At 35.3% G+C, this 12,994-nt stretch overlaps 1 protein-coding gene across 1 annotated transcript in view; it reads left to right on the top strand.

Annotated features, from left to right (window-relative positions):
- Dbct (Dihydrolipoamide branched chain transacylase E2) overlaps positions 1–12,994 on the top strand; it is a 101,794-nt gene that overhangs the window by 80,928 nt on the left and 7,872 nt on the right. The window contains exon 9 of the mRNA XM_090416208.1: positions 11,779–11,970. Within this exon, the coding sequence (XP_090272334.1) occupies positions 11,779–11,970 (192 nt within the window). The remainder of the gene's footprint in view (positions 1–11,778; positions 11,971–12,994) is intronic.

Below are 12,994 nucleotides of genomic sequence, written 5' to 3'. Positions count from 1 at the left end.
CTCATGACATTACTTCGCCCCTGAACAGCTGTTAACTTTATACAAATTGCAAATCTGCCCAGCTATTGAATACTGCTCTCGCATATGGGGTGGGGACCTCTAAAAGCTTCCTTAAAATGCTTGATTAAATGCAGAGGAGAGCAATTAGACTCATTAATGACCCATCTCTTACCAACTCACTTCCCCCACTTTCACACAGATGTTTGGTGTCCAAACTTTGTGTATTCACCAAATATTTCCATGGGAAATGTTCATCTGAAATAGTATCAATAATTGGAACACATGCAGCTGCTGCTCGACACTCACAGTGCACCTTGAAACCCACAGAACAGGTTTCTGTTCCTCCTCCTTTATCCCTGCAACTGCTGTATCGCGGTCCCCCCCCCATCCGTGGTCAACCCTGGTCCAAAAATATTAAATGGAAAATTCTAGAAATAAGCAATTTATAATTACATAGGCAAAGTGGATACTAGATCCAACATTATTTCAAACCCGAATGTTTGTAGAAACTATGAAAGTTTCATAAGTTGACCTGAGAGTTTACAAGAATGCAATCCTCGGCATTCCCAAGTTGCCTTAGCTAGCTTGCACTGCTTGACTTGCATAGCTAAGGCAACTCGGGGATGCCGAGGATCGTATTCTCGTAAGCTCTTATGTCAACTTATGAAACTCATAGTTTCTATAAACATTCAGCTTTGAAATAATGTTGGATCTAATATCCACTTTGCCTATATAATTTCATCACTGAAATGAAGCTGTATGGCCCTTTCTTTTAGTAAAAGACAATTCATAAGTTTTAAATTGCATGCTTTCTGATTAGTTCTCGGTTATCAGATTGACTGTCGTGGTATATCTCAGTGCTTGTGTTTGAGTAATCCTTATTTTACTTAATAATGGCCCTAAAGCTGAAGAGTAGTGATGCTGGCAATTTGGATATGCCAAGGAGAAGCTGTAAACTGTTTCCTTTTAAGTGAAAAAAGTGAAAGTTCTCGACTTCATAAAATAATAAATAAATCTCTTCTCTTCTTCTTCTCTTCCGTCTAGGACGGGTTGAGTCTTCTCTTGAGCAGGATCTTCCAGTCTTCTCTATTCCTTGCTGTTTGAAAAAGTTCCTTATATGTTCTGCATCCCGAGATGTTCTTTATTAATTTCATCCAGGTAATGCTTGGTCTTCCAGGTCTTCTTTTTTTCAGTTGGAAAAGTATTGATTAGGATGTTAGGAAGTCTGTCTGCATCCATGTGTACAGTGTGGCCAAACCATCTCATTTGTTGTTTTCTAATTTTTTCTATTATTGTCTTTTTATACAATAATTCTTGTCTGACTGTGCTGTTTGTTTTCTTTTCTATCCAACTTGTTCTATTTATTTTTCTTAAGCATTTCATTTCAAATGTCTGCAGTTTTTTCTCCTCTCTTTTGTTAACTGTCCACGCTTCTGCTCCATAGATGACTGTTGGTATAATTATTGCTTCATATAATTTGATTTTAGCTTGCTTAGATATCTTGTTTGTTTTCCAGATTTTCTATAATTCTCCCATGGTGGTCCATCCTATTGCTATTCTGTGTTTGATTGTTTTGAGTTCATCTATTGTTGCTGTTAGTTTTGATCAAAGATATACGAAGTTGTCTATTTGTTCTCCATTTAGGGTGGCTGAGAAGGTAGTTCTGTTCCTCCCTATTTTCATCACTTTTGTCTTTTGTATATTTATTGTCATGTCATATGTTTTACAGGTTTCGTTTAGCTTGTTTTATCAACTTTTGTAGTTCATTTGGGGTTCTTGCAATAAGGACGAGATCATCTGCATATTTGATATTATTTAGGTTTAAACCATTGACATTGATTCCAGGCTAATTGTCTATTGCCTTCTTTACTTCGTCTAGATATATAGTGAATAGGCATGGGAATAATGGGCATCCTTGCATTACTCCTTTTTTGGATCTCTATGGATTCTGTTGTGGTCATTTTTAATTATTGCATTTGTCTTAGAGTAATATTTTATCAGAAAAAACTGTATTATATATTTGTCTATTGCGTTTTTTTAGTAGAACTTTAAGAAGGATTTCTCTGTTGATGCTATTGAAAGCTTGTTTAAAGTCCACAAAACAACAATATAGTTGTAAGTGGAGGTTTCTGTGGTTTAGAAGTTCATATGGTATATTCCAGTAATTGGACCACATTTTTTTTTTTTTTTTTTTTTTTAAATAAGCTATATAAAACACAATGAATTTATAAAAGATCCGACAAGTTTCGTAAGTCATTTGACTTACATCTTCAGGGGTAAAAGGTAACTGAAAGTCAAAACAACAAAAAAGAGATTAACAGTTCATACTATACAGTTGTAGCCGTCTGACTATTCATAAAATTAAAAATCAGAATGCAGATTCAAGGCACTGCTGAGTTTAAACAATGCTGGATGATGCCACATTCTGTTGTTCACGTTCATAATGTCCGAGGTCTGACTGAGGTATATTTTTTTATTAAAGCTGACCAAATTTGGTGGAGAATTAATCCTTGATTTTTATTGTTGTGTTGGTATTTTAAGCATGTTTACAGCTTCTTTAAATTTCCTTATGTAACAGTTTTTTTCTATGTACGACATGTTTGTATTCTGCCATAGTACATTGTGGCCGGTGGAAGTGGTATGGAAAGCTAGACCTGATTTTTGTTCTCTTCTGTTTTGTACATCCTTTTGGTGTTCGTTCATGCGAATTTCCCCAGATCTTCCTGTCTGTCCTACGTAACAGATGCCACAAGAACAATAAATGTTGTAAACACCTGGTTTTTTTAAAGGATGATGAGGAGGTTTCAGGGGATATAGAAATCTCAAAATTTTTTCCAGTGGCAGAAAGGCTAACTTTGATGTTATATTTGTTAAGTAATTTAGCCATCTTGTCTGTAACATTTTTGATATGTGGAAGCATAATAGCGTTTTTGAAATCTTGTTTCTGAGAGATGCTTGTAGGAGGTGTGTGGAGGATTTTTTTGATAGTCTTGGTTTCATAATCATTCTTTTGAAAGATCTGTGTTAGATATTCTAATTCTTCATTTCTCTGTTTTTCTGTGCTGGAAATGTTATACGTTCTGTCCCTCATCATCATCAAATTCCTGCCATGTACCCTCAAGGGGTGTACAGGATATGACAGTACTACATAAAAAAATTACATCATTACTAACTTCCTATCTACAATTTTCCTCCAAATCAGTCTGTTACTTGTCAAGACTCCAACATTATCAGATCTTATATTTCTATCGTCTAAGGCACTTTGTACCGTATCAATCCACCTATATCTTGGTCTTCCTCTGGGTCGTTTTCCTGCCAACCTGGCAGAAAACACTTGTTTTGCTAATCTTTCCTCTCCCATTCTATTTAAGTGACCATACCACCTGAGATTAGCTCTGCTAATGCATTCCTGGATGCTGACAATGTCAAGTTCTTTCCTAATATCCTCATTTTTAATATGATATTGCCATTGATGCCATCTGTTCACGCCTCTAATCTTTCTCAGGACTCTCATATCTGCGGTCTCTAGTCTTTGGTCAAGTGTTTTACTTCTGACCTAGCTCTCAGATCCATAAGTTAAAACTGGTTTGAACACTGTCTCGTATACAGCTAATTTAGTGTTCCAACTAATTTCTTTCTTATTCCATATGAATTTATTCATTTGACTTCCCACCATACCAGCTTTGTTGATTCTGTTGTCTATTTCTATATTTAATTTACCATCTTCATTAAAAATCATGCCTAAGTAGCTGAAATGTTTTACTTGTTCTGTCCCTTAGGGTTTTTATTATACATATTTTTTGCGAAGGGTGGTGGTGTGAGGCCGCATTAAGAAATCTTCCTATGTTGGTGAGTTTTCTATATATTGAGAAAGAAAGTTTATTATCCTTTTCATTGACTTCTAATATAATGTCTAGAAAAGGCAGTTTTCTAAGTTCTTCTTGTTCTAAAGTAAATTTTATATTATTATGCAGATTATTTAGGTAATCTTTGAAAGCAATGAGTTCATCTGTTGTTCCTGGCTATATGATGAATATATCATCGACATAGCGTAGCCATATTTTTGGGTTTTGATGATAATTGTTTAAAGCATTATTTTCAAAGATACTTTTAGATCAATAAAGCCAATGATCTAATCAAAAAGATACCTAATTGGACTGAAGAACTCAAAAGAACTCAACAATCAAAACACCCATTAGTTCCAAGAATTTATGGTGTACCAAAAATTCATAAGATAGGTATTCCCTTAAGACCAATAGTAGATGGTAGAGACTCTCCGACCTCTAATTTAGCAAAACATCTCACCAAAATGATTTTACCTCATACAGGAAAAACATCTTCTTTCATCAAGAACAGTACACATTTTATTGAAAAAGTAAAAGATATTTATATTGGACTTTCAGACATATTAGCAAGTTTGGATGTTATCAGCCTATTTATAAATGTTCCAAGAAACGAAACTGTGAATCTCCTAGAAGACCTTTTTCCTCCGGACATCGTAGATCTTTATAAACATTGTATAAATAATACTTTTTTTTATGTTTCAAGACAAATTTTGGGAACAAAAAGAAGGACTGGCTATGGGCTCTTCCCTCTCTCCCCGGCTTTAGCTAACCTATTTATGGAAAATTTGAAAATAATGCTTTAAACAATTATCATCAAAAACCAAAAATATGGCTACACTATGTCGATGATATATTCATCATATCCAGGAACAACAGATGAACTCATTGCTTTCAAAGATTACCTAAATAATTTGCATAATAATATAAAATTTACTTTAGAACAAGAAGAACTTAGAAAACTGCCTTTTCTAGATGTTCTATTAGAAGTCAATGAAAAGGATAATAAACTTTCTTTCTCAATATATAGAAAACCCACCAACACAGGAAGATTTCTTGATGCAGCCTCACACCACCATCCTTCACAAAAAATAGGTATAATAAAAACCCTAAGGGTTTTTATTATACCTATTTTTTAATAAAAATAAAAATTTTTTAATAATAATAAAAATTTTTAATAAAAACCCTAAGGGTTTTTATTATACCTATTTATTATACCTAACATTTCCAGCACTGAAAAACAGAGAAACAAAGAATTAGAATATCTAACACAGATCTTTCAAAAGAATGGTTATGAAACCAAGACTATCAAAAAAGGGGTGCTTAAGGGTCAAAGCTGTATAACTGAGAGGAGACCTCCACATAGCCTTTAAAGGAATGCGGAGAACCGACCAGGGCTTCTAACCTAATGTCCAATCCTCACCTTCTCGTGGTGCACCCTGTTGGGTATCTACTTTGATACTAAACGAACGAGGATGGGCTGGCAATTTGGGATTTAGCCGACCAAATTGTATTCTTATTGGTTAAACCAAAATAAAAAATGATTGTACAACATGACAAAATTTCATGCCGGCTGGGGCGTCGCCCGGTTAAACAAGGCCCCCGTTGTTTTCGCCAGGGAACCAGGGCGAACAGCGACAAGTCAGCTACTGGAACAAATCTGAAAACAAACCCCAACTCACCATCACCAGAGTTAAAGATCGGTACTATCAACGTAAGAAACCTGAAGGGCAAAGAAATGGAGCTAGCTGAGGAATTAGATAAGTATCAGATCGACATAATAGGGGTGACTGAAACAAAAAAGACCAAAACTGGTGAGATCTTTCTAAGCAATAAATACAAAATGTTATATTCAGGCAATGACAATCAAGGAAAAGAAGGAGTAGCCATAGAATTCAACACAAAATACGAGGCTAATCTTCTTGAATGGCAGTCAGTCTCAAGTAGAGTAATGTGGGCAAATATGAGAATGGGGAACTGGACAATGAGACTTATTTGTGCCTATGGTCCCACAGAAGGTTCTACTTAGGTAGAAGTGGAGGAATTTTTTGACGCTCTAGAAAAAGCAACTGACTCAATGAAAAAGGAAAAGTTGGTCCTTGTTGGGGATCTAAATAGCAGAGTAGGAAATGATTGCGAGACATACAAAAATATTTTGGGAAAATTTGGAGAAAAGAGCAAAGCTAATAATAATGGCAAATATCTGTTGGATTTCTGCTCAGGACATGGACTAGTTATTACTAACACCATGTTCCAACATAAAAATGTGCACAAATTCACATGGAGAGAAGAGGCTAGGAATAAGAAAAGTCTCATTGACTATGTTATTGTTGATAGTGATGTCTTCTCCCTGGTGCAGGACACCAGAGTGTACAGAGGATTTGAAAGTGGAAGTGATCACTGTTTAGTCTTGAGCAGGATAAAATTGAATTTCATATTGAAAAGAATAACATGTACGAAAGTTTTAAAGCGAATAAAAGTTGAGCAGCTCTCAGATGTGAACTGTAGACTAAAATACAGAAAGATTATTGAAAAGAAAATGAAAGAGTTTGAGAACAGGAATCAAACCTTGGAGATTCAGTGGCAAACTCTGAAGAAAACATTGATTGATTCTGCCAGAGAGGCATGTGGTGAGGTTGTGTGCAAGGATAAAAAAATCAGAACTCCCTGGTGGACACAGAAAGTTAAAGAGGCAGTGAAGGAAAAGAAGAAAGCATATCAAAAGTTCCTGGCAAATAAGTCAGCTTTTACTCTTACAGAATACAGAGACAAATGTAAGAAAGCTAAACAGTGTGTAAAACTAGCTAAACAAAAGTCATGGGAGGACTTTGGCAAGAATATAGAAAATAAATATCAAGAAGGTGGCAAAATATTCTGGAGGTTGTTGAAGAAGCTTAGGAATGGAGGAAAGAGTGCTGTAAAAGGAGTTAGAGATGATAAAGGTGACATGAAAACAGGAGAAAAAGAAATCCTTGAAGTATGGAGTAATTACTTTGAAAAACTGCTAAATGAAACAAACAGTGATGACAGCACAGTGATAAAAAACTCTGACCAGGCATGCAGTCAGGAATACATATCCATACTCGAAGTAGAAAAAGCCATCAAAGGCTTGAAATGTGGAAAGGCAGCAGGAGTAGATGATATTCGACCAGAAATGCTGAAGTATGGTGGTATAAAAGTCTTACAGTGGCTGCACTGCATAGTTCAGAAAGCCTGGACAGAGGGACGAATTCCCGATGATTGGAGTAGAGCTCTCATAGTACCCATATATAAAAAGGGAAATAAAACTGAATGTGAGAATTACAGAGGTATTTCCCTACTGAGTGTTCCTGGCAAGATCTATGCCAGTATACTTGAGAAACGATTGAGAAGAATTGTGGAAGAAAAGCTTGGTGAAGAACAAGCTGGATTTAGGCCAAATAGAGGCTGTCAGGATCAGATCTTCACTTTACGACAAATAGTCGAGAAAGCATGGGAATATAACAAAGATCTGTATTTATGTTTTGTCGATTTAGAAAAGGCATATGACAAGGTGCCAAGAGAGAAGCTATTCAATACGCTGCAGTTATATGGTGTCAATGGGGCATTTTATCAAGCAATACTTAGTCTCTATTTGAGTTGTAAGTCAGCAGTTAAAATTGAAGGAAGTACAGGAAGATGGTTTAATGTTAAATCTGGTGTGAGACAAGGATGTACATTATCCCCTCTGTTATTCATTATCTATATGGATCACATTATGAAGGAAAGTGGTATTAAACCTGATATCAAAATTGGAGATGTTAATGTCAGCTCTTTGCTTTATGCGGATGATGTTATACTTCTAAATAAATCCACTACAAGTCTGCAAGATTCTCTGACTAAATTGAATAGCTGTTGTAATAGATATGGTATGAAGGTCAGCAATAAAAAGACAAAGACAATGAAAATAGGCAGAATCATTGAAAATGTCAACTGTGTTGTGAATGGAGAACCTGTGGAACAAGTAAAACATTTCAGCTACTTAGACACAATTTTTACTGAAGATGGTAAATTAAATATAGAAATAGACAACAGAATCAGCAATGCTGGTATGGTGGGAAGTCAATTGAATAAATTCATATGGAATAAAAGAGAAATTAGTCGGAACACTAAATTAGCTGTATACAAGACAGTGTTCAAACCAGTTTTAACTTATGGATCTGAGAGCTGGGTCAGAAGTAAAACACTTGACCAAAGACTAGAGACCGCATATATGAGAGTCCTGAGAAAGATTAGAGGCATGAACAGATGGCATCAATGGCAATATCATATTAAAAATGAGGATATTAGGAAAGAACTTGACATTGTCAACATCCAGGAATGCATTAGCAGAGTTAATCTCAGGTGGTATGGTCACTTAAATAGAATGGGAGAGGAAAGATTGGCAAAACAAGTGTTCTCTACCAGGTTGGCTGGAAAACGACCCAGAGGAAGACCGAGATATAGGTGGATTGATATGGTACAAAGTGCCTTAGACGATAGAAATATAAGATCTGATAATTTTGGAGTCTTGACAAGTAACAGACTGATTTGGAGGAAAATTGTAAATAGGAAGTTAGTAATGATGTAATTTTTTCATGTAGTACTGTCATATCCTGTACACCCCTTGAGGGTACATTGCAGGAATTTGATGATGATGACTATCAAAAAATCCTCCACACACCTCCTACAAGCATCTCTCAGAAACAAGATTTCAAAAACGCTATTATGCTTCCATACATCAAAAATGTTACAGACAAGATGGCTAAATTACTTAACAAATATAACATCAAAGTAGCCTTTCTGCCGCTGGAAAAAATTTCGAGATTTCTACATCTCCTGAAACCTCCTCATCATCCTTTAAAAAAACCAGGTGTTTACAACATTTATTGTTCTTGCGGATCTGCTACGTAGGACAGACAGGAAGATCTGGGGAAATTCGCATGAACAAACACCAAAAGGATGTACAAAACAGAAGAGAACAAAAATCAGGTCTAGCTTTCCATACCACTTCCACTGGCCACAATGTACAATGGCAGAATACAAACATGTTGTACATAGGAAAAAACTGTTACATAAGGAAATTTAAAGAAGCTGCAAACATGCTTAAAATACCAACACAACAATAAAAATCAAGGATTAATTCTCCACCAAATTTGGTCAGCTTTAATAAAAAATATACCTCAGTCAGACCTCGGACATTATGAACGTGAACAACAGAATGTGGCATCATCCAGCATTGTTTAAACTCAGCAGTGCCTTGAATCTGCATTCTGATTTTTAATTTTATGAATAGTCAGACGGCTACAACCGTATAGTATGAACTGTTAATCTATTTTTTGTTGTTTTAACTTTCAGTTACCTTTTACCCCTGAAGATGTAAGTCAAACGACATACGAAACTTGTCGGGTCTTTTATTAATTCATTGTATTTTATATAGCTTATTAAAAACAAAAAAAAAATTGGTCCAATTACCGGAATATACCATGTGAACAATATAGTTCTTTATAGTCTTCCCAGCTGAGCTTTGCTAGTTGGTGGAATGTGAAAATCTGGTCTATTGTTGAATAGTTTCCTCGGAAACCAGCTTGTTCTATGCCAATCACTTCTTCATAGGTGTTTTTTAATCTATTTTGTATAATTCTTACGAATATTTTATAGGTGTGGGAGAGTAAATTGATTGGTCTGTAATTTCTGCAGTCTCTTTTGTCTCCTTTCTTGTATATTGAGATGATCTTTCCAGTTCTCCAGTCATCTGGGATATCTCTTGTTTGTAGTATTTTATTGAATAGAGTTGTTAAATATTCTGTTGATGTGCTGTCTCCATATGACCACAGTTCAGTAAGGATAGTATCAATGCCTGATGTTTTTCATCTGTTTTATTGCGTATCTAACTTCTTCTTGTAAAATTTTTGGGTGGTCGTTATTTCTTCTCTTGTTGGCATTGTAGTTTTGTTTCCTCGGTGAAAGGTAGTCTTAAAATGGTTTGACCAGATTTTTCTTATATCTTCAATATTCCCAGTTTCAGTCATCTTGTTGTTTATCATTGTTACTGCTTTTGCTGAGAATTCCTTTGTAATTTCTCTTATAGTATCATGGAAGACTTTTAGGATGTTTTGTTGGTATGCTTATTGACATTTGTTAGCTTTTTCTTCTAACCATTTTTCTTTGACTTTTTTGCAGAGTATCAACTTTATTTTTTAGTACTCTGTATTTTTCTCTATTCTCTTCATTGTTTTGTTGGTTAACAAGTATCTTGGCCTCTCTTTTCTCTTCTATTGTTTGTAGCTGCGATTTCTTGTGTTATCTACTGTTTATTTATTTTGGGTTTGGTACCTAGAGTGTCTTTTGCAATTAATAACACTGTTTCTTTTCCTTCTTCCCAGTATTTTCCACTGTTCTGGAAGATGGAGTATTTTAATTTCATGTACATCTCTGTTCTAAAAATCGACTTCTGCTTGAACTATCTTTTAGTTTTGATAGGTTGATGTTTTCTTCTTTTCTGATATTGTTTTTCCTGTTGAATTTTATCTTCACTTGGCAGTTAATATTTTGTGGTCCATGTCAAAATCAAAGCTTCTTAATGTCTGTACATTATTTACTGATCTTTTCCATTGTTTGTTTATGATGATATAGTCTATGCAGTTCTTTATATTACCATCTGGGGATGTCTATGTATATTTATTATTAGGGCATTGATAGAACAATGTGTTTGTAATCATTAGATCGTTTGCTTTACAGAAGTGGAGTAATTGTTCTCCTCTCTCATTAAGCTCTCTGTATCCAAATTTCCCCCATCACATCTGTTTTGTCTGCTGTGAACTGTCCTATTTTGGCGTTAAAATCTCCCATCACTATCATGAATTCTCTGTTTTTGGAATTATGTTTCCTGTTGTAGTTCTTCATAGAAATTTTCTATTTCTTCCTCTGAAATGGTTACTGTCTGGTGCATATATTTGGATTATTTTAATTGTTTGACCTTTTTCTTTTGCTTGAAGTTTGGCTGTGATTATTCTAGGAGACACTGGTTTTATTTCAATTACTGTACATTTATTATACATTTATTTCAATAAATAAATGTATAATAAAAAATGTATTCTGAGGTTGCTAAGATTTCATTCACATTCATATAACTTTTATTACAGTATGTTGTTATAATTGTTCTATTTTATTATTAGTTATTGTTGTTAATCTCTTACTGTGCCTAATTTATAAATTCAACTTTAACATAGGTATGTATGTATGTATGTATAGGTAAAAAATATATATGTTTTTTATATACTGTATATGTAAAAAACATAGTATATATATATAGGGTTCGGTACCATCTGCAGTTTCAGGTATTCACAAGGGGTCTTGGAACGTATCCCCTGGCTGGGGGGGGGGGCTGCTGTATTGTGGAACAGTCCTCCCCTGTTGTGTTTCACAAGGAATACAATATACAGTCTTTTAATTCAAATGTAAAGAAGTTCCACCTTTCCCAACCCACTACCCATATGGTACTAATGTACTATAGGTTGATCAACCAACTTCTCGTGTATGGGCTCAACATAAAAAAAACTGACCCTTGCAGTACACCACTAGTGATCTTCCTCTTACAGGATACCACATCCCCATATACAACTTTCTGATACTTATCTGACAGCCAGTCACTGATCCAACTCAGAAATCTGTCATCCAATCTCATCTGTTTCAATTGATTTGTTAGTTTGTCATGTGGGAGCCTATCAAAAGCTTTTGTAAAATCCTAGTACGCCACTGTATGTGGATTTCCCCTGTCGAATTGGAGATGTTTATGAGTCTATGTGTTTGACTTATTTGTATTTATTTAAAAAAAAAAAAGTAAATAAGGTTTGTTGCCTAATACAAGTAAAATGAGAACCCATATACTTTGTATCCATAATCACTTTTTTTTCTTTCTTTTTTTTTTTGTGTGCAGACATCTCATAACATTGGCATTGCAATGGATACTCCTCAAGGATTGATCGTTCCAAACATTAAAAATGTGCAAAACTGCACTTTATTACAAGTAGCATCTGAACTTAACAGGCTACAAAGGCTAGGTTCATCCAGCCAACTAGGAATGGACGACCTGTCTGGTGGTACTTTCACCCTTTCTAATATTGGTGCAGTAAGTAATTTTTAATCAGTAAACTGGTTTTTTAGTATCGTGCCATTGGTTGTGTGTATGTGTGTGTACAAGGAAATGGGGATACTGAAAAGTTCTGATAAACACTTAGCACAAAAATGATGTTAAAGCAACTGATATAACCATAAGAAAGAACATCTCTTAAAACACTTTAATCCTCACGTTTCATCAAATTGTAATAATTTGTTCTTTTTCTTTTAGGATATATAAGAAGACATGTTTGAGGTTTTGAAGAAATTTGGAGACACAGAAGTGTGGGCCGTTATCAAGTTTTTCTTGCTGCAAGTCTGCAACTGAGATTCACTGAAGTTTGTGAGAGACTTTAGGGAACTATGCCCCAGCAGCATATCTAACAGTTGCCAGATGGGTGGCCAAGTTTAAAACTGGGCATCCTGAGACAACAGATGCTCCCAGGTCAGGAAGACCTTCCACAACATTCATACCTGAAAACATCAATGCGGTGCATGCTATGATCCTTGATGATAGATGAATACCAGCCAAAAACATTGCAAAGATTCTTGGGATATCCAGAGAATGAGTTACGGTCATTATCCACCAACATCTCAACATGCAGAAGCTCTCAGCAAAGTGGGTCCCAAATGTTTGAATGCTAACTAAAAGAGAGAATGTGTGCTGTCATCTCAAGGGATTTTGGGTCATTTTGAGAAATCAGGTGCAAATTTTTTGGCTTGTATCATGACTATTGATGAAACTTGGCTTCATCACTATGACCTAGAAACCAAACAACAGTCACTGGAGTGGAGATGCAAAGGTTTTTCCATAGCCAAAAGATGTTCTCAATCAAAAAGTCAGTACGAAAGGTTCTTTCCATTGTCTTTTGGGATATGGATAGTATAATCCTTACCAAGTACCTCAAAAGAGATCAAATGGTTACAGCAGCAGTTTATTCAACAGCTCTGAAGGGAATTAAAAGAGGTAATGAAGGAAAAAATGCTGTGAGGAACTGACCAGAGGCATGTTGCTTTTGCAGGACAACATACCTGCT

Source organism: Typopeltis vanoorti, chromosome 3, assembly GCF_054136105.1.
Source record: "Typopeltis vanoorti isolate ZY-2024b chromosome 3, IOZ_Tvanoo_1.0, whole genome shotgun sequence".
NCBI lineage: Eukaryota > Metazoa > Arthropoda > Arachnida > Uropygi > Thelyphonidae > Typopeltis > Typopeltis vanoorti.
The sequence above is the reverse complement of the archived record's forward strand: the minus strand, read 5'-3'. Positions and strand labels throughout refer to the sequence as shown.